General features: G+C 41.1%; 1 protein-coding gene across 1 annotated transcript; it reads left to right on the forward strand.

The window, feature by feature from the left end:
- The first annotated feature begins 617 nt into the window (after nt 1-617).
- ALKBH3 (alkB homolog 3, alpha-ketoglutaratedependent dioxygenase) lies at nt 618-18523 on the forward strand. Its single transcript, XM_030949890.1, has 9 exons — nt 618-687; nt 1958-2070; nt 3211-3245; nt 4122-4169; nt 5746-5849; nt 7041-7129; nt 10060-10269; nt 16720-16818; nt 17344-18523. Exons 1-9 carry the CDS (start codon nt 618-620, stop codon nt 17434-17436), a joined length of 861 nt encoding a protein of 286 aa, XP_030805750.1. The 3' UTR covers nt 17437-18523.
- The last annotated feature ends 3484 nt before the right edge of the window (nt 18524-22007 follow it).

Genomic DNA, 22007 nt, shown 5'->3' on the forward strand with positions numbered 1-22007 from the left:
TGAAGGTCCCCAGAAAGGTATGGCAGAGGGAACAGCATGCACATCCAACTGGCACAGACGGAGCGGTGCCCAGGTAAGGAGGTTCTCTGAGCCCTTGGTCCCCTTTCACGTGGTGTCAGGCTGCAGGTTGGGTTCCCACTCTCATGCCCTGAGGTCTTCTATTTTCCAAGCTGCAGCAGGGCATCACTAAACGAATTTTTAACCTAAATTTTACTTACACTTTAACCTAAACTACCTCGACTTTGATTTTGAATATCTGTTCATCTCAGTGATGGAGGTAATGTCCATTTAATAGCTGTCCACGTCCTTGGTACTACCCTGGGCACCTGTCAGAAAACAGGAGGGGGTTTCTGGTGTCGTCCCTTGCTGGTTCCAAGAATGTTTTTCTTACCGGCGCCATGCAAGACCTGGGGTGCGCTTGTCGGAACAGTCCCTGTCGGAACGGGACAAGCAGGGCCGGCAGGCGGCTTGGTCGCTGCTGCCGGCCCGGGCGCGGGGCGCCTTTAATGGAAGCTCAGCCCCTGCGTGCGCGGCGGGCGGGCGGAGCCGCGGCCCCACGGCCGGGCCCAGGCGCGGGCGGGGCTCGGGGCCCTGGGCAGGGCCGGGCCGGGCCGGGCATGGCGGAGCGGCGGCAGCGGGCCCGGGTGCAGGGCGGCTGGGCCGGCGCCCCGGCGGGGCGGCCCGCAGGTAAGGAGCGCTCACAGCCGCCCTTCCCTTCCCGACGGCCGGGACTCCTCCGCCGCCGGCCTGGGCGCGACGGGGCGAGCAGCAGGCAGGGGCGCCGGTCTCCGGCTGCGCTTTCCGGCCACCCTGCGCGACCCCGTTGCCCCGTTCCCGTCGGTAACTGAGCTGCAGGTGTTCGAAGCCAGTCTTTCAGTGAAATTTGCGCCTGTGCCCCAGGTGCGGCGGTTTTGGCTGCGGAGCGCAGGGTGCGGGTGTGTGCTGAGGCGCACATTGGGGCGAGCGCGTCTGGCGCATCTCGGGCAGCTCCCGTGGGACGAGTGGAGTTTGGCGGAGCTGACTGCTCTAAGAACAGTCAGCCGCTTCTTATCCATAAAACGCGTTATGTGCCTTCGGTTGGCTTGTCACGGTGAAAACATTGTAAAACAAAGAGAAGTAGTGGAAAGGGATGGAGTTAACATCGCGGGTTTTTAGCAAACACTGAAACCAAAGAGTGCAGAGGCAGAGGAGCACTTTGAGGGTTTCCAGTCTTGCAGAAGGGACTGGTTTTGTTTTTGTGAACATGCTCAAAACATGTTCCACTCACTTGATTATAGTTTCCATAAAGCTCCCATGTCTCTGCAGACTGAGCATCCTAGGCAAGCTGATTTTTTTTTTAGTCGTGAGAGAGAATAAACAGCTGTTTTGACTTGTGCATGTGGCCTCAAAATTTTCTGTCACTGGGACATTTCATTGCTTCTATTCCTAAGGGGATTAAAAAAAATTCCCCATTGAATTATGCTGAGTGAGGATTTTGTCTGTGTTTCAGGCCCATTTTAAAGCCTGTTTGCATGTGTAAATAAAACACCTGAAGTGGTGTGACAAAGTTGCTCTTCTGCTTTCTCCCTGGTTTAAAAATTCTGTTTTAATGAAAATATTTTTGTCTTTTTTTTCCCTAAGAAAAGGAATACAGAGGGAATCAGCTTAGCTGCATGGAGCAATTTCTGCTGGTGTGTGATAGGTGTTTGTTGTAGAATTGAAAAGTTATAGATGTCATCCTTTCAGGTAAAAGTACGTTTTTATTTTGTTTGTGGAAGCAAAATGAATAACAAATATATATATATAAAAAATCAGTTCCTGTGAAATTTTGACTCTTAGGTTTGGCAATTTCCTGAAGTATCTGCCAAGCATAGGAGAATACTCCAAGGAATGATTCCATGAGTTTTTCCTAACTATATTTTTTACAATGGTGATATTCAATTCATGTGATCTTTTCTTCCTTCTTTCTTTGTTTTAGCACCTAAGGCACCTGTGGCCAGCAGCCTTGCCCTTGCAGGTGCGAGACCAGCATGGAGACAGAAAGATCAGGCTCACACTCAAAAGCAATTTGTCTTTGAAAAGCCATCACAGGTAAAACTTACAGGGTAACTAGCAGAATCTTATCTGTTATAAAACTTTATATGATAGGTAACAGTTATTTGAGAATATAGTTAATTGTTTAAAATCTGAGCTGAGCTTTGAGCTTTTGCTAAGCAGAGTTGGTAATTGTTTTGTGTGTATGGCAAACAAAAAGTTGTGGTTCCTCTGTTTAGCCTGTTCAAAACTACTCTTTTATAGAGAGCCAAAAGAATATGTTCTACTAAATATTCAGTCTGCAATATCCTAAGCACGTTTGAGCTCTTCTTGTTTTCCTCAGGTGGGGTATCTGTCCTAACTTGTTAAAGGGGAAGAGGGTGATAATTGTTTTGTAGACTTTGTCCCATCAGCTGATGAAGGATATTGTGCTCTATGCAGCGTATGAAAACTTCCTTATTTGGGGAAAAACTAATAATGAGCTCTTCTTTCTAAGCTAGACCTATTTAAAAGGCTGTCATCTAGGCTTGGAAGCCTTGAAGATGGCCTGGGAAGATTCTCTTTCCCCTGTGGCAGAGACCTGCTATCTGTATAGTACTATATTTTGATGCTCTTGTTGGCTCAATGCAGTAACTCCTTGCAAATCAGAACTGTACTGAGCTCAGAGAAGAGCAGCATAAATCCCTTAGACAACCAGAATGATAGCCAAGGCTGGATTAAACTACTCTGTCTCGTAACAAAATACAGCTATCTCAGCTGTGCAGACAGCTTTACAGAGTAAGCTCCTGCTATGTCTGATCTTTCATGTTTTGCTCATTTGACTGAGGCCTGCAGTTTGTTCATGATTCTTAGGGTTGTTCTGAAATTTTCCTTGCATGAGGATATTTTTATAAAAATAAGAAATTTCTTGATTGCAGTTGATAAATATCAAGTATGTGATGTCTAAATAATTTAGAAATCGGTGTCCTTTAGGGGGCAGTTGAAGGCTAAAAACCAGCCTGCAGTGGTAGCTGCACTTGAGAGTTTCTGGGGTGAGGAGGGAGTGGCTGAGCTGGTACTACTTCCCTCTTGCCCTGAGGTGTCTTTTTCTCACTGGCTACACAGTGTGTGGATACACAAGAGTCACTAGAGATGATGTTTGACGGGAGAGTGCCAGATACTTTCATATTCACTGTGTGCTGTCTCATTGCCTTTCAGGTGGAGCGCAGAGTTCCTGAGGCAGGTGTGATAGAGTGAGTATCCTGCTGATTTCTCTGTGCTTTTTCTGTTACCGTGGTCAGTAAGAGTAGAAATTGTGGACTTTTAACCCTTTTGTCATGAGCTGAGTGTCTTATCAGGAGAGCCCAAGTCTGTTAACTGATTTTTTTGCCTTTTGTATAGCTGGCAAGCCAGTAACCAGGAAGAGTTGAACATTGTGGTTCAGCACAATTGCCAGTATGTCTCCTTTGGTTAGCAGTGTAAATTTTCCTGGGACAGTCCCAGTGTAAACTGTGCTAGAAATTACTTACTCTGGAATATACCATAAATATAGCTGGTATGGCAGCTTCTTTCAGGGCTCAGAGAGGTAGCTGATAGTAAGTTTCATAGTGAAGCTGGGTACTTGTATGTCACTTACCCTTTGTGTTGAAATGGGGATCTTCCCAGGATAACTTTGGCATGAAGCGTGACAAAGTGTGGTGGTGTATGATGGAGTTAGAGATACTGAAAATTCAGCTCGGTTCAGTTTAGCTGTCTTGCTAGAATTTTCTTTCTCAGTGTACCTGTAAATGCAAACAGTGATCTGAGCGCAGTCATGTATGGTTGTCTTCCTGAGGTTCCCTGTGACATTCCTCTTTTATTTTTTTCCAAGAGCCCTAAAGCTGTACAGAGCCTTTGGTGAAGGGAGGGACAGGAAGTACACACAAACTCATTTGCTTCTGCAGCACACCTTGCTGCCTTACTCTGACCTTTTTGTCCAGGACATTAGTTCTTCCCTTTTCTAACTTTCTTTTCTCTTTTAAAGAAAACTTTCCCTAGTCCAGGCCTACAGCAATTCTAGTCTGTGCTGCTCAGTCTAAGATAATTTCTTGTTTGTCTTTCTGATGGCTCTTTCCTTTCTACATCCTCAGCAAGCCTGGTGTGTATGAGCTCAGCAAGGGACCAAGTGGCATTTCTAGGTAAGTGGATGAAATGTTACTGGCTTTTGCACAGTAATGTGATGATACTCAACTTTCTGAAGTCCAGTCTCTGTAGAGGGTTTTGACTTAATCAGCTGCACGTGGCACTTCCTGTGCATCATCTGTCTAGAGTACTTCTGGAAAAACATTTGAGTGGCACATAGCAGGGACTGAGGTGGTTCTGAGCAGTGCTGAAGAGAAGAAGAAACCTCTTGACATGTGGTGTGTAGTGCATCTGCTGCTCTTTCCAGAATAAGGACAGGGGCTGTGTCCATTTGTGTCATGATTCACAGTAAGTTGCTGATGTGAATTTGGATCAGTATTCCTGTGTTAGCAAGTGTGTGATGTCTGTTGTACAGTTAAGAGCAGCCCAAAACTTGTAGCTGTAAATTGGAATTGTTTTAAATAAATCTAATGAAAGCATTTAACTTTAGGCAATTGTGGTAACCTCAGGTTTGTCTCTTGTGCTTATATGCCATGCCTTAATTATTTCAGCTTCAGGGCACTTCTAAACAAAACCTACTTGTTCTGTGATTCCTACTAAGTAACATACATTTTACCTTGCTGACTTAGCTGCAATATCAGTATTAATCCTCTTGTTTTGAATTTGATAGGTTTTTATTAATAGTGGAAAAAATTCCAAGGACATAGTAATTTTTTGTGCATTTATTTAATTTCTTCTGATTATTGTATTATTTTATTTTTGTGTCTTCATCTTAGTTTCTTCTAAAGATGCAAATAAATCTTAACAGTATTTTGAAAAGTAAAAGCTTTGACCAGCTGGAAGGAGACAAGATACACAGTCAGCTGGGCTATCCTTCATTTTCTGGAGTTTGTTTTCATAATACACGGATGGAATATATATATTTCTGGAAAGTTAATAATCAGATTTTCATATTTTTTAACACCTTTACTATATACTCTTACGGTGACATCTTTGGGGCATGAAATACTTGTGAGAGTAAACTGCTGTTAGCAGCATTCCTACTCTGCAGCTCACCACAGTGATTGTAATTCTTGGGTGACTGTTAGTCCAATCAAAATATTACATGTACATATGGAAATGAAAAAACGGGAGACATTAAATACTGTCCTTATGCTAAATACTTTTCCTTATGCTTTGAAAAAGAGAACAGGAATGGCAGTAGGGATAAAGGGCTGTCAAATTCTAAGTTTTGTGGAGATGGTGAATAAAGGGCAATTATTTACTTAATTTTGATTGTATTGCCATAATCAGGCTTATCTGATTTATCAGATCTGAAGTTAATAACAAGCAGAAGGATGCCATTTTTCACAGCACATGGCTGATTCTGGAATTCATAGTATGTTGCTGGTTGTCATATGTTTTTAAAAGTTTTGAAAAGAACTTACATTCATTTCGTGAGGGTAAGACTCAACAGGAGCCCTTCTGTTCTTTCCTTCACATCTGCTTTTGGCTGTGGTCAGAAACAGGATACTGGGCTTTGACTTTTGATATGATACATTACAGCTCCTTTGGGAATCCTGGAAATGAAAATATTTTCCCAAAGCAGATATAGAAGTGTATATTCCTTCCATTTTTCTTTGTCATCCTTAGGATTCATTTGATTCCTGGCTTTATTGACTCAGAACAGGCAGACTGGATGTTTGAGCAACTCCTCCAAGACATACCCTGGGGTCAGCGAACTCATGTCAGGCAGGGTAAGGAGTGTGTTACCACTTTTTCAGGTTATTCACAGGTCAGTTCCATACCAGAATCTGTGCACTGCTTAGAATTGGTTTTCATTTTCAGTGTTACCACTTCTTCAAGTTTCCGTGCAGGTTTTCCATGCATATCTGAAGGCTACTGCAGCTTACTTTTCAACCTGTAATACCATGTTACTATTGCCAGCTAAATGAGATATTTTCAAAATAAAATTGTCTGTCTTAAAAATCTTGGAATTTTACTGTTTCTTCTGTCATTTCCAGTTCTTTTTCTCACTCATTTTTTAAGATTTAGTCTGGCCACCATCATACAATCTCCCAGCATTGCTTGAAAACTGTGTTCTTGGAGGTTTCTTTCATGAGGTATATTTTTTGCCTCTTTTACTGAAAATCACAGCAGAGCATGTTCCTTTTCCTTTGGCTTTAGTTATTGGTTCCAATATGCAGTAGGTGAAGAGGCTGCTATTCTGGAATTTCTTCACTAAGGGGCACCTGCTGTAGCTAAATTTCACTTTCAGGCAGGAACTGATGTAAGATAATATATCAGAGCAGTTCCTGGATGGGGCTGGAAAATGTCTTCAAGCTGTGTTTTTGTTGGCTGGCAATAAAGGGACAGTATAATGGAGAATGCTACCTGTCAAGCGTGAGAAATAGTTGCCAAGATGTCTTTTCAGAAGCCAAAAGTATTTTTAACCTGATGTTTGTGTTATACCACAGAGCACATACACGCTTGACAAAATATTGTGTCCAGCCTTGCTACATTTTGTTTCTGTAGTGTCCCAAGGATGCTACAGTCCTTTCTACTTCACCCTTTCCAGTGCAGCCATTTGCATCTTGCAACTTAAGCCAGCGTACTGGGCACCAGAACCAGGTGAACATGAAACAAGATAAATTTTCAGTTTTGTTTGCTATCTTTAACCCATCCAGTCTCTGCTATGTCTGGCATCTAGGGGTAAGAAAATTGATATGTTTCCAATATTTTGGCAAGGTAATTCCTCCTGCAGATGCACACCTGATTTTGAAAAATTTAATTCCCTCACTTGAGTTCATTATGTTAAGGAGCTGCTTTTTTAACTTTAGGTGAATGGATAATCCCTTTTTGATCAAGTTTCTTAGCAGAATTGCATTATCTTTCCATTTTCAAATCATTTGATAAGGCAACTGAGAAAGTCTTCCTGTTTTTTTCAGAAGTATCTTTTGAGGAACCACGGCTTACATCCTGGTATGGGGAACTTCCTTACACATACTCCAGGATAACAATGCAGCCAAATCCAAATGTATGTTTATGTTTGTATATTATTGTCTTCCGAGAAATCCTTGCAGAGACCTGCAAGGATTGTCTTGATCCCTTTGCAGAGATCAAGAGACAAAAATTCCCTCTATCCTCTGTTCTAGTTATCTGGAGAATCTGTTAGCATTTCATTTGTGATCAGCAGCAGATTCTACTGGAATGTGGTCAGTTTTATACAATACACTTTATGAATGAGTTGACTGAGAGCAGCGTGATTTAGTTGCCAAATGTTGTCAAAAGGAGGTTACTACTTTAGAGTTTAAAGTTTTGCTTTAGGTTGCTGTAGCTTTGTACAAAACTCTGAATTGCTCTGTGTGACTTATTCCAAGCATCTTTGTATGGGAGATTTTACTGCGCACAATACTGATTTTTTTGTTGTAAAGATACAGTAATACTAATTACTGAAATAGTTCCTTTCAAAAACACTTAGGTTCAATACTGCTTAAATGAAAGTTTAGGCATATTTTGATTCCTATGTGGATGCTATGAAATTCACACATCTGTGAGCTGCTGAGCAGCTTATCTGCTCAGCAACTCCAGATTGTAGCATGTAATTTCCCACACTGTTTTGGAAGGGTTAAAAGCCTTCTGAGTGACTCAGTGATGTTTTGTTCATGTTTTCCCTCCCTTCCCCCCTCTCTCTCTCAGCCTGTTGTCCCATCAGCCTGTCCCTTGGTATTGCTTTGTTTAAAATTTCCACAGCAGTAATTAGGTGTCACTGTTGAAAGCTGGATGGCATGAGAGAAAAGTGTCCCAAGATCCAGAACTGCTGCCAAAGTGGGATGTTTGGGAAGAGTTGGAAAGGCACTATTTAACATGATGAGTTGTGAAGATTGTGTAGTCTCAAAAATATTGTAGTTAAAAATTCTGTGGTCTGTGGAACTTGTGGTAGAAAAATAAGCATTTCTTTGGTACTCATTTGTGAAATACTATTTTAAATGGGCTTTTCTGAAAGCTGAATGGCTTTAGGGATTGGAAGTGCCTTCACAAAATCATTCTGTTGTACACTAATGATTTAAATCCAGTTCAGAACTGCCTGTTGTGAAATCCATTGCTGTTCAGAGATTGGATAGAGCCCATATACCCTGAATTCAAGGTTTCATTTCAGTTTGCATCGAGTTCTGACTTAGCGCTCGTTGAGCCACTGGCTTGTTTCTCTCATCTAAAAGGTACAAGGCCTAAATGAATCACTCAGGCTGTGGTTCTGTCTTTTATTCCGGAATATTTCTGCTTTTTACTGAGAGAAAGAAACTCAAGCAGGCAGTGAGATGCAGTGGAGAAGTTGCATAGCTGGAAGCCAGCCCTTCCCCAGCTGGAAGTTGCCCATAGGCAGATCTATGGGTACAGTGCACAGGGACACTGGTATTTCACACAGGTTTGCAGGTGGGAGTACCTGCAGCTTAGAAAAATAGGGGATTGTGTAAAGAGTACAATCCCTACCTGTAGAATAGGGTTTCTAGCACAAAAATATCCTGAGTAAAATGTAATTTAGTGCACAGCTTAGCCAAACCTGATTACTCCCTTAAACACTTGATCTGTAGGAGTAATTAGCTTTGGGTCCCTCCTTTTTTGTTTGGTAAGAATTGGTCATGATTGCAGCACTTCTAGATATAATCCAGTGTTTGTGCCTCAATGATTTTTGCTATTAGAAAATGTTTTTCTGTAAGCAGTGATAGAGTTGTTTCAACAAAACTACTTCCACTGCTGCAGGTTTGTAATGGGCTTTCAATTACGTTGTAAAATTCACTGTATGGTAACATTTTAGTAGTAGATATTTCTGTGATGGGAGTTGAAGAAATCTAGTCCTGGTTGGTCACTGAAAAGTGCCCTCAATAATTCTTGTTGGACTCCTTGGCACATTCAGACAGCCCAGTTGAAAACCAAACTTTTTTGGGGTGGTATTACTGCTTTTCAGTTATGTTCCATAACTACAAGCTATGTTTACCTAGAGTTAATTAATCACATGATGCTTAATTGTTGAAGGCATGACTTAGCTAGAAATACCCCTTAGAGAAAGATGATACGTTGAGGCTCCTGCAGTGTAACCAATAAGTTAAATACCTGTTAAGCTTGGGAAGGCTTGGAAAGAAGGTAGTGCAGCCTTGTTTATTAGAGATGGATACTAGAAAATATTCCCAGGTGTTTGTTGCTTTTTCTGCCAGTGGTGCACTGGGAGATTTGGAATCAGTTTCTTATCCTCTCTTGCCCTCTGTTTCTGCTTATATAATGGGCAAAAATTCCAGCCTACATTGCTTTGTCTTCTTTTTTTCTTTGCTTTATGTGTTTGTGAAGTTCTTAAAAGCACTCTGACAGATGAAAGTCATGATGTAACTTCATAACATTAAGTAACTGAACTGAGTTGTAGTGGAATGTACAGAGCTTCCCTGGGCTGTGGGGTCAGCAAGATGTTAGCAAAGGAAGGGATGAAATGCAGGGCCAGTGACATTGGTTTTGAGACCCACTGAAGAGTTACCGTGTTGAAGTTAAAACCCCAAGAGGTGGTGAGTTGAGCTCAACAAGCTGTGTTAACAGAGTGGGGACAGAGGGCTGTGTTATGCCACCATTTCCTCTTGTTCTCTGTCAACAGCTGCAGGCAATTGAGAGCAGTGTCATTTAGTCACTGATTGCCTCCATTAGTATGAAGGGCAGCCTGGCTTCAGAGTTTTAAGAGATGATTTAGTATTGAGTTTTAAGAGATGATTTAGTATTGAGTGTGGCTATTTTGCAGAAAGCCCCAACCATTCCCCTGCTCTACTAAAAATATCATCAGAATTGCTGTAATTTGTTTGATTTTAAGTTTGTTGTGATTAAAGTGCAGTGTATTTTTGTTTCTTGGTGGTTTTTGCCTTCTGTCTTGCATTTCCTGCCCCTGGCCTGCATCCATGGCATTTACATTTGCCTCTGTGCTGATTGCAGTGGCATCCTCTGCTGAGCATGCTGAAGGAGCGCATTGAGGAGTGCACTGGCCACACCTTCAACTCTCTCCTCTGCAACCTGTACCGAAGTGAGAAGGACAGTGTGGACTGGCACAGTGACGATGAGCCATCGCTGGGGAAAAATCCTGTCATTGCCTCACTCAGCTTGGGTGCTACTCGGACCTTTGAGATGAGGAGAAAACCTTCCCCTGTGAGTGTTCATATCACACTGAGAGACTCCTAGAGCTACTAATAGGTTTATTGTTTTCCCCATTTAAGGAAACTTAATTGCTAAAGTATTCCAAAGTTAAGGAAAGAACAACTTGGAAAGTTCTGTGGAAGAAGTGTAGGGCTCAAGAAATCTCTTGCATGGACCGTGACATTCTGAGGATGGGGATGGGAGCACTCTAATAATGTGCAGCAGTGTCGTGTAGTGCTGCAGTGAATTGGAACCTAAGCAGCCTTCTGCCCAAATAAGGGCCCTTTCTGGTACTTAAAATGAGATCAGTGGTGCTGGAAGGGGACTTACACTGTGCAAATGAATCAAAGAGTTGCGTTTTCTTAAACTCAGGACAATGTTATGTAATGCAGAGTGTTCATGGGGTGAAGAGTAGTTCTGACTACTCTTGTAAGTAAAAATCCTCTTAACAGTGTTTGCATTTTGACATGTGTATATTCAGATTGAGGGGCAGTGAACAAAGGGAAGAAGCTCATTTCTTTTCCACGAAATGCCTTGGAAGCTGTCACATCATACTGGCAGGCTAAACAGAAATCCTCTACTTGGATAAAGAGACCTGTGGAATATCCTTTTGGGAGTTAATTGGTGATTCAGTAGTGAATTCTCTTTCTAGATAAAGTGCTGTGCTTGAGAGTGCTTTGTTTATAAGCCAGCTTAAATTTCGCTGTTTGTATTTATCCAAGTAAAGGATTCATGTGGGTTGAGAATACAGGCCTTATTTTAGGGTGTCCTGTTTCAGATGAATTTTCTGCTTGGGCAGTCTTTGACAACTTTGGAAAGAAGTTTGTTGGCTGCTTGTGTTGTTGTTATTTATTCTGAGTAGGTGGTAGAGAAAGCAGAGGTGATAACTACCAGCCTACAGGAAAACTCTATGCTGACATACTGAAGCCTGCCCATCAAGAGTCACCTTGGGTCACCTAGTCTGAACAGAAAAGGTCAGAAATTGAACCAGAAGACAAAGAGTTTGTAGTTTTCACCAGATCTCCAATTTGTAAATTCTTTGTTGCCTGAAGTGAATTTAATCTTGGTCCCTGAGCATGAGATCACATAACCAGTCTATTATGTCAGTGAGCATAGCATGAGTAAGTATCCCTGATGCTGTGTTGATAATAAAATGTCAGCTGGAAAGTTTATTCCTCTAGAAAACTGTAAATGGTATTTGGATTCATTTTAGAAGTCCCTGTGTTCCCCATCAATCAGAACAGAATCAGAATAAAATACACTTAAACTTCAGTATAAACTTTGCAGATTCTCTCTTGAAAATCAATCCTAGTTCTTGAGTAAGATGCCTTTTTTATAAATTTTCTGAAAAGACACCCACTATTAGCGAAGGGGAAATTCAGTCTGTGCCATTTGTACTTGACTGCCTTGTTTGAGCTGTACTGCATGGTTTCTTCCCTTTTCTTCCAGAGATGGATGGTTTTCTATAGATGTATCCCTCAAGCTCTCCTCTCTTTTTTTTTTTAACACCTTTGACCTGATATTTCTGACTAGCTGAGTCTTGCTATGAAGTGTATCCCTTTTGCAAGTGACATACCTTTTTTCTGAGGTAGAATCCCCATGTGCAGATCTTTGGAATAGTTGCTATTAAGTGTGTCCTGTGCCTGAGGGAATTCATACTTAATAATTACATGGCACACATTATGTATTCTTTGCACATTCCCAAAGAATTAAGTTTCCTCAGAGCATCCTATGACAATAGATGCTTTACCAAGTGGGAGTTACAAGAGGCTCTGATGGAAATTACAACCTTTCAGGCTGTACTAAATAAGAAATTTCCATACCTTATTGTACTGTAGTATTCTCTCTTCCATTAAGAGAAAGTTAAAACTGGTTGTAGATCTTTGAAGTTTGATCATTCCTTTGTTAAAAAGCAAGTTACAGGAAGAGGAATGTAATCTAGGAAAAAGGAATTCATATTAACAGTGATCACAGGCATTCAGGCTCTCCCTGGTTTCAGTATCAGCCAGTATCAGTACATTGGGCTTTCCAGAGTTAGCCTTCATTGAGGACAGAAATAGAAAGTTTTTGGGAGGAAAGTCCTTTTCCTCCCAAAATTAAACCCATTTGAGGGCCAACACTGTGCTATTTCAGATTTTAGGGTCTCAAAGACTTTCATTTCCCTCTGTTCTTGTAAGTGCTTTTAAGTATTTTGAGATGAAAGATAAAACAAACATACAAGATGAGAACATGGCTTATGGTAGAACATCACCGTGGATAAATGGTCCTAGGAAAAAATGTGGTTTCCTGTGTGGGACCATGTATTGAGTACAAAACTGTATGTACCACAATACATAGGCAGCTTGAAGGGCACTTGAAGAGTGCCAGATCAGAGCCTTCAGAGACTTCAGTTCATATTGATATCTCTACAAGTATTTTCTAGATTATATCTTGAAATGTGGATGAACCTGATAGTGAATAAAATCCTGTTTCTCTAACTGAAAAGATGACCAGTTGTGTTGATGGATTGCATTTTCTGTGCATGTTTATGTGAATTTTGACAATTATCTGTTAGTAGTTTGGTAATGTTTATATAAGTCACTCTGAAACAATCACACAATCTGAAATCTTTTTTCACTTGGCAAAAATGAAAAGAAAGTTACTTAGGTTCAAGTGTTTTTTTTTTATTATCCTGAAAATTGTTCTAGGGTGAGGTAAGGAAAGGTTCAGTCCTCTGTTTTTCTCTTTGGTGAGCACTGTACTGGATGAGTCTTCAGCATATAATAGAGGGTAAAGGAGTGCAGAGACATGCATAGACTATTTATATCTTCTTAAACAAGCATCCTTTGTGGATAAGTAGAAATAATTCTTACCAGGATTTCAGCCCTGTGTGTGTTAAAAAAGCTGCAAATACATTTCAGGTGTAAATTCCTCACCAGAATAAGGAGACTTCATGGGAATTAACATGACTCCAGCAACAGTTTTATTTTGCCTGCTGGAATTTTTAAGCATTCTTTTTTCTAAATACAGCCTCTTCTGTTTATTTGGACCAATTACATGATAGCTGCTGGTATTTTTTCTTTGCTTTAAATGGTTTCTAGGGTTTTTGGATGCCTGCTTCATAGTTAAAAGTCTACAGTGATGTGGCTTCTTCTATTTTCTTCTTCCAGTTCCAATAAATTACTTTAACCTTGCTCCTGCTTTCTTGTTCCTCCTCTCCCCACCATTGTAGCTCCTGCCTACACTGAAATCAGGAGACAAATGCTTTGCTTTGGAGCTGTGATTCATACACAGTTCACACAGCTCTTGTTGAGTCAGTGAGTCCTCGTGTGCTTGCCTACAGCCTGCGTGTCACCACTGTGGCACTGTGACCTCCTCCCATTCCCCACGCAGCCCCCAGGACATGACTTCATCCTGCCAGTGGAGAGGAATTGGTTTTACTCTGTGGGATGGGTGTTCCTGGTACAGCCTCACCACCATTTCTGTTATTGCTTGTTCACTGCTCAGCTCTGGGACAGGGCCAGGTTATCTGGAAGCTGAGTGGGGAATGTTACTGTGGTGGGGCGGTGGGTGCCATAGGGACCAGCTGGGTGGTCATCCAGCAAATGGCCATGTGAACTGGGGAGGGAGTTAGAAAGCCAGCTATCAGCTTGCCCTTCTTCCATCTATAACCAAGGAAACTGATGGCTGCTGGGAAAGGAGGGAGCTTCACACCTGTTAGACAATAGCAGAATGTTCTGGTGTTCAGAGAGTCAGCCTTGAGATGGATCTGTCCTTCAGATGAATCCCTGAAGCACAGTCCTTTTTTCCTAGCAGAAGGTAAAGCTCTCCTAGAAAGAGCAGAAAAATAACCCTTTGTGTCATAACAGACCTAAGTGAAGATGAATGTGGCAATCTGGAGCATGGTCCAAGCAGAGATTCAGACCTAGATGAAGCAAGTTGAACTTTTAGATTGGCATCAAAGAGACTCACAGACGGTGGTGGCTGCAGAGGAGGAGGAGGTGTTGTCCACCACCACTGGCAGGGCTTGAGAAGCTGTAGGCAAGCAGAGAGGAAGAAGGGAGGGCTCAGCTGCAGGACTGAGGGAGTGTCAGGGTAGGCCTGTGTATGCAGGCCAGTGCAGTATGTGAGGAAAGGGCAGTACAACTGATACTCATCCTTACTGAATCTGTAAGGAGCTGCAGTGAGGATTTTGTCAGAGACAGTGAAAATAAACATGTTCAATGCAGAAGGTATTGGTAGGTGAGACTACTTTGTTGTGGAGGAGAATGTTTACACATCTGGTGCTAGACATGTAAAGTGGAAAACAGGGATACAATCAAGATGAAATCTGAAAAATACAAGATTTGAACTATCCTAACTTTGTAAGGATAATTCTCTTGGTAGTAGGTAAATAGGTGAAGCAGAAGACTAGAAGCCAGTATTGTCCATGAAAAATGCTGGCTTTTGAAATTGAAAATGATTTTGCATCATTTGCCTGTATAAATGCATTATTATTTATACATTCTTCTACAGGCTGTTTCCATTTACTTTTCCTTATAATAGAAGATTCCTCTGCACTGTCCAGAAATCATTTCCTACCACTATAGCAATAAACTATCCTGAGACTTAAGAAACAAACTTGGGTGCTTTATATAGATTTATATGAGATCTTTTCTCTTTTTGATTTTGATAACATTTCAAGAAAACAAGCTTGATGGAGTCAAGGAGTTCTTACAGATTTTGTATTCACAGCTTCCCATCAACTCACACTGAGCTTTCCTTAGTTATTAACTGTAGTTACTGTAATTAAGGATTTAAAAAAAAAGTTTAGCCGGTGTACTTGGATAGTGTAAAGCTTGGATTGTATTGAACATGTAACTCAAGATTATGAAAATTCTAACATATAAAAAGCAGAGCAGTTATTTACTCTACCTGTTGTTGTAAGCAGGTGGTTTTGTGGTACATAGATAGAGTTACAAAGTGAACATAAAGAAGTCACCTGATGCACTTTCCATGTTTGTTACCAGAGAGTCTTTTCCACCTTCGATGCCAAAAATAAATATTTTTCATAAACTTATTGACCTCTGACAGTCAAGTGAGTTTTCTGTATGTCTGAGATCAGCTCTAGGAATAAAAGTTCTGAAAGGAGCTTTGGTTGACAGTAATGGCACATAAGAAAGTAAAAACTTTTTGTTTAACTTCACTGGCTTTGGACAGTTATGGACATAAAAATCTCTTTTTCTAAGTAAAATGGAGCTCAGAGATGTCTCATTTAAACCAGAAAGTAATTGCTGCTTTTACATACTGACTTTTCTAAGCCTAAAGGATGTTTTCTCCTAAATCATTTATCTTGGCAGAATTCCTTTTTAATTAAGATGAGCAAGAGATAAAAATAAGCCCACTGTTGTCCATCACAAAGTGAAATGATGTAATCCTCTGAAATAGAAAGTATGTGTGCAGTGATATTTCTCTGTTTTTCCTCAGCTGTCATGTTTATAATATCTATTTTTGAAATTTTTTCCTTGTTTCCACTGAAAATAAGAAAATGTTTCTTGATACTGACTTGATACCAGCCAAGCTCTTTGCATTTCAGGAAGTGCAGTGCTCTTTCTCTCTGCATCATATTTATAAACACACACACATGCTCCTTGGTGGTTTTCTGAAAATCAAGCTGTTTTAGTTTAGGACATAATTTTCACAGTATTTGTTACTCTTCCTCATTATTTTGAGCTTTTCAGCAAGCTGTGAACTTTTATAAGGATAAGCCTTCTTCAAGCTGGACTACTACACACTGAGCAATGTATAACTCTGATTTAAGTTGGATAGTGCAAAGCAATAGAGTTGCTGTTCCCACTCAGTGCGGCACGTGTGAGACCACTGCTGGGTTGTGTCACGATGTCTAGTTGTTATATTTGAGTTTTAAAATACTTGCACATAATCTAAAGGCTTAACAAAAGTTTGCAAATTATTTGTCTTTTAGTTTAGCATTCTGTTTTGCTTAGTGGTGATTAAGACAACTTGTTTTACCAGATATTATAGGAAAAGAAGATTTTTTTTTAGTAAGAAAAACTTCCAGCAGCTAGTGCCATAGCAGCATGTAATGTTGTAACAAGAGAAATTCAGAATAACAGGAAGATATTACTTTTGATGAAGTAAACTGTTGGAATCTATGGTAGCTATTGCGGCATGTCTCCACACTGAACTGTTTAAGATGTTTCCACAAGGTTTGCAGCCTCATTCCAGAATTTTGCACTAAATCCAGGAACTAGTTGTTGAACTTTACCTGTGGCATCCAGCCAGTGAGATACAGTGGCTTCTTTTCATCATTAAAATGCTCAGCTCCTGGGCTTTATATGAAATTCAGATACAGAGAGGTTTACTTAGACCTCTTGATCTTGGAAGAGCCTCCTCCCTCACAGGCTTTTTAAGCTCTGCTTTAAAGGACTGGTTTTCTAGCAAATGCACATGCCTGCTTCTTCAATGTCTGATGTTTCTTGTTAGGAAGAGAATGGAGACTATACTTATGTGGAAAGACTTAAAATCCCCCTTGATCATGGGACTCTGTTGGTGATGGAGGGAGCCACCCAGGAGGATTGGCAGGTAAGAACTCCTTGGCAGTGTTTATGTGCTTTACTTGCAGTGCAGTTGTCCAGATATGCTAAGGCACTCCTATGAAGGTATGGGATATTCTGCTTCCAGTGGCACAGTTGTTTTCCAAGGCATTGGTATTACTTTCTGCCTGAGAATTTGAAAACACCCACAGAAACAATGGGTTTGCTCTCATGTGCCAAGTAATGCAGTAGGAATCAGTCCAGATGTTCCAGCATTAAAGTTCAGTGATGAAGATTGCAGCCTGCAGTGAGAAGAACAAAATCAATATAGAAATTTAGAATATCAAAAGTTGTAACTTAAATTAAGAATTCTACAGTAATGTACAAAGACTGCTTGTTTTCAGTGGCCCTGAGCAGTCAGAACCTTTTTTTTACCTTAGCTAAGTGTTTAGAAATATGAATAAGAAGCCATCACAGGAAATGAAGGTTTTAGTCATTGTTTGATTACCTGTATTTTAAATGTACAACCTCATGCTTTTTTTTTTTTCTTCCCCCCCTCTAATGCCACTTACAGCATCGAGTGCCTAAGGAGTATCATTCTAGAGATGAACGAATAAATTTAACATTTAGGATCATTTATCCAGAACCTGATGGAGTTTGGAAGTGAAGAGCCACTTCGGACATTGTTGGATGTACACCCACAACAGATCTAGAGCCTTAGATTGCTACAGATTTAAAGGAAGCCTTACAGAAACAGAGTTCCTTGAAGTCATGGGGGAAAGAGCTGATATTATGAAGACCTTTGGCAATCAGAAGCTGCCTGTGTTATGTGGACAGAAATTATATGTTAATAGATAAGCCTAAATCACTTTAAGTTTGTGAGCAATGATTATTCTTAAAAGAGCACGAAGGAGGTGAAAGATGTGAGTGGTCCCAACTGGAGCAGACAGATTCAATGAGCACATAGTTTGCACCTTGTCTTGTCTCTCCTTTACTCCCGAGTTGTGATCTCTGTTGTAAGTAATGACAAGATGGGATTCTATGATGTAAAGCCACCTCTGTGTGTCTGTACAGAAATGGGAAAGCTGCACTTGGGGATGATCTCTGGGTATTAGCTCATTTCACCAAAGGGTGGTGCACTACTTTTCATCTGTAGGTTGCAGAGTCTTTTCCAGTTAAGCAATCAGTTTCATAACTTAAATGACTACTTGAATTATACTGGTGTCTAGTGGAACAGAGGGTCAAGGCTCTCTTCTGCCATGCACTCTGTGGTCAGACTTTATCCTAACTGTTTATCCATTTAGACAGGACAAGGCAAAGGCAAGCAACGGAGACATCTGACGACCCTGCTTCTGGGTCAGTGCTTTTTGCATTAAAGAATATCACTCTTGAGCCTCTCTTATCTCTTGAGCCTCTGCTGCCACAGATGAGCAGTCAGCACCTCAAAGCAGATTCCAGGCTGATGTGCTGGAATCCTTCAGGCTTGCCTGCTGCAACTCACCTGCTGCTGGGAAGCAGTGGGCTCATGACTGCAGTCTGGATGTTAAGTCAGGAGTGCTGCCTATGTGATTAAGTTCTTACTGCAGCTAAATATCATCACTGTACAGGATCAAATCATAGGTTTGGTCCATCTTCACTGCCTGCCTGCAGTAGTAGGATCTAAGCACAGGTAAATACTCTGTGCCTTGCAACATTAGCTTTGTTAAGCAAGCTAATGTCCATCTTCACTGTAAGAATAAATTGGTGTTGGGAAAATGTCTATATTTTCTTAACCAGTATTTGTTGTGGCTTAAGTTCTTATTTGGTGAGAGCAGTCAAGTTATTAATACTCAGTTATGCCTATGTTGCAATGTTATTGATGACATAAAGGACAGAAATGTTGAGCCATTTCACTCCCTGTGGTCTGAAATCAGGCAGAATCTTTTCCTAGAAACAGCTTTTCTACCTAAACCACCATACATGATTATTCTAAAATGAATGAATGTTACTAGAAAACTTAACTTCATTATCTAATGATGTCTTCACTTTCATCCCAATTTGTACAGAAATGTTTTTGGAGTATTTTAGTGTTATTTCCTTGCATTTGAATCTTTTGTCTAGGCTCTGTGATGTATTTCATGGGAATCAGAGTTCCAGGAGGCAGACACTTACTTTCATATTTGCTTTCTTTGGGTCATTGGAGCTTTGTCACATCCCTGTATGTGTGTCCAGGTTTGGCAGTCCTGACAAAGAGTGGGTGTTCTTAACCAAGGAACAGTGCTAATTTGTCAGGGTACTCTGAGAAGGCAACACTTTTGCCCGTATCAATTCATACAAGGTCCATTTGTTTTCACTGTGTTAAGAGCAGCCATGCTGCAAGAAAGAGTAGGAGATGGGGATGAGTTGGAAACTTTTAAACCCCCAAATCTCAGCCTGTGGAAATTGCAACTCATTTGAATTCAGTGAATCTATGGCACATAACTAATGGCAGGACCCTGGAGGCTGATGCTGTTGTGGAAGAGCAGTTTTTCACCTCCTTTTCTTGGTTTCAATTTGTCATGTTAGCAAATTTTGGTTTAGTTTCTCTACTTCCTTTGATTTGGGAAAAGACCAAGTTTTCCTCCCCAGAAGTGAAATGATTTATAGGAGAAATGTTCTATCCTCCAGCTCTCCTTTTGTTGCCAGAGACTACTGCAATCTGCCTTGTCTCACATGTCAGCTTCACTGTATCCAAATCTGTTTGACAGTGAGGAGAAGGCATATGGCACCATTCCCCAGCCTGTCCTGTGTGTACTGGCTGCAAGGGGAACACTTGGCCTAGGGGTCAAGTTTCTTTGTCAGCTGGGAGCTTGTGGTCCTTCCTTCTTTCCCCCACCTCTTCACCAGAAAAGTCAGCTAGCCAGGTAGCACAAGTTGCAACCCCCTGCCTGCCAAGACAGCAGGAAATCGCTTGGGGCAGAGGAGATTCCAGCCCAGAGCTCCTCAAGAGACCTTTCTGCAAGGACTTTCTGTCAGTAGAAATTTGTTCCTGAATGCTACAGTCACTCCTGCTGAGTTCTCAAAATGGATGTGCACAAAAGTGAGATTTGAGAGTTCTTGAGCTGGTGGTGTTCCCATGGCACATGAAGATTTTTCACTAGAGACCAGGGCAACTTGCACGTTTCTTGTGCTGCTGTTCAGCTGTTTCTGCTGTTGCAGTCAGGTGCAAAGGGCAGCATGTTTAGGATGGTAAATATGCAGTTAGGTTCCATTCTTTAACTTAAAGATAGGTGGAGGAACCTTTCCCCTAGTTACATGGATTCGAAAACAAGTGTTTCTAAAAATGTCATCCAAAAGAATTACTTTCCAGTTTAAAAGCTTGCTTTCTTCCTTCTCAGGACTGTTGTGAGATTCTCTGCCAAAAACTTTTTGAAAAATAATTTAAACTCAGAGTTCACTAAAGTAAAATAAAATAGACTATTTATATGTTCACAGAGGATTCAAGAGCAGGGGGCTGACCTGAGAGTTTTGTTTTTGTGGTTGGCACCAGATTCTGTCTTTCAGAGGGGCTGCAGCAGCTGCTGAGAGCTGCTTTGCTTACAGAACACCTGTCTGTCACTATTTTTATGTGGAAGATACAAACAGTGGATTTACTTTTTTCCCCTTCTTTGAAATACTGAATGGGTTTGGGTTGGAAGGGTCCTTGAAGATTTCAGCAGAGTATATGTCTCTTCCAAAAAATGCTCAAAAATTGCATTCTTCAAAATTGTTTGTCTTTGGCTTTCGAACAGGTGGAATCTACTAGTAACCCCAGGTAAGATTCCCTTTTCCAAAACAGCCATCACCTTTTCCAAAATGTAATGGCCCTCAGATTTGATGATAAGGAGCGGATGAATGGAATCTGTCTTGGGTAAGGATGGACAGTAGCCTGCCTTCCTCAGGGAACATGCAGGATGGAGCTGTTCTGAAAAAAAACCCACAACTGGATCCATATGTAACCACTCATTTGTTTAGCAGCTCTATAACCAATGATGTTATTAATTAACCACACTGGTGTCAGGCATCACTGTCCCCATGCTACCTGTTATCATTTTGTCACAGAATACTTGCATATTCAAGCACAAACTCTTAGTGAGGTTGGAGTGTTGCTGATACAATGCTGCCCTTCTGGGCCACAGTGGGTTCATCTGAGCACACACCATTTGAAATCAACAGCAAAGTTCTGCCACTTGTCTGCTCTGGGCTTGTGGGGGTTTTTGTTTGTTTGTTTGTTTTCTTTTTTGTTTGTTTGTTTTTGGGGGTTTTTTGTTTGTTTTTTGGGGGTTTTGTTGTTGTTTGGTTGGTTGGTTTGGTTTTTGGGGGGGTTGTGTTTTGTTGGGTTTTGTTTTGTGGTTTTTTTTTTTTTTTGTGAAAAAGAACTCTTTAGGTTATTCAGTTTTGATTAGCTTTAAAGCCACAGATAATTTGATAATTTTACTTCATCTGTGTGAGATGAATTCTACCTGTGTCTTTTCTGATTGCCATGACTTACAGGGTTAGTATAGCTACATATAGTAATTTATAGCTACAAATGGTAATTTATAGCTACAATAGTAACAGAGAAGGAGACAGGGTGCCAGGAAGGGGTTAAGAAGTCAGAATTTTCGTACTGTAGTGTTGGCAAAACACAGAGGATTGTTCTCCTGGGGTTTGGGATAAAAGATGCATGTATTGATGGGTGCTGTGAATCCATAATGCCTCCTCCTCAAGTGCTGCTACTATTGCCTTACCTCAAAAGCATTTAACACCCACTTTGCCTATTCTGGTCATAAACCTTTTCAGAATGGATAGGAAATCTGCCTCACTATGGTTTGTTTTCAAAGTGCTTCTTTTCCATCCTTGAGGTTTCCATAGCAATCTGGATAATTTGTTTAATTTGTTTAATTTGGAGCATCCTGGCCTGTCCTGTCTGCACCTTAGTTCTGCTGAGATCTTGCAGGTATCATCTCAACACACTGGGGGGTGCCTGGTGGTGGTTGGCCAGGAGAGCACTGGCCCTTCCCAAAGAGTCACCCACTCATCAAGGTGACAGATGTGTGCTTTCTCCCCTGTTGTCCTATTTGATTTACCTCCTCCTGCTGTGTGGTGTTCAGAAGAGCTTTGTGGAGTTATTGTCAGCTCCCTTGTAGCTGGCAGGTCCTTGGTGGCTCACACTGCGAAAGCACCTCTTGAGGGAGCTGGGTGGCCTTGTTTTAAGTAAAGAAAGTGGGGACTGTATTGAAGAATTTTAATCAGAATAAG

This window comes from Camarhynchus parvulus, chromosome 5 (genome assembly GCF_901933205.1).
Source record: "Camarhynchus parvulus chromosome 5, STF_HiC, whole genome shotgun sequence".
Taxonomy (NCBI): domain Eukaryota; kingdom Metazoa; phylum Chordata; class Aves; order Passeriformes; family Thraupidae; genus Camarhynchus; species Camarhynchus parvulus.

Coding starts and splice junctions, on each gene's coding strand:
- ALKBH3 (XM_030949890.1), top strand. CDS start 618: ATGGCGGAGCGGCGGCAGCGGGCCCGGGTGCAGGGCGGCTGGGCCGGC. Junction 5,850..7,040: donor GCGAACTCATGTCAGGCAGG/GTAAGGAGTGTG, acceptor TGTTTTTTTCAG/AAGTATCTTTTGAGGAACCA. Junction 16,819..17,343: donor CCACCCAGGAGGATTGGCAG/GTAAGAACTCCT, acceptor TGCCACTTACAG/CATCGAGTGCCTAAGGAGTA.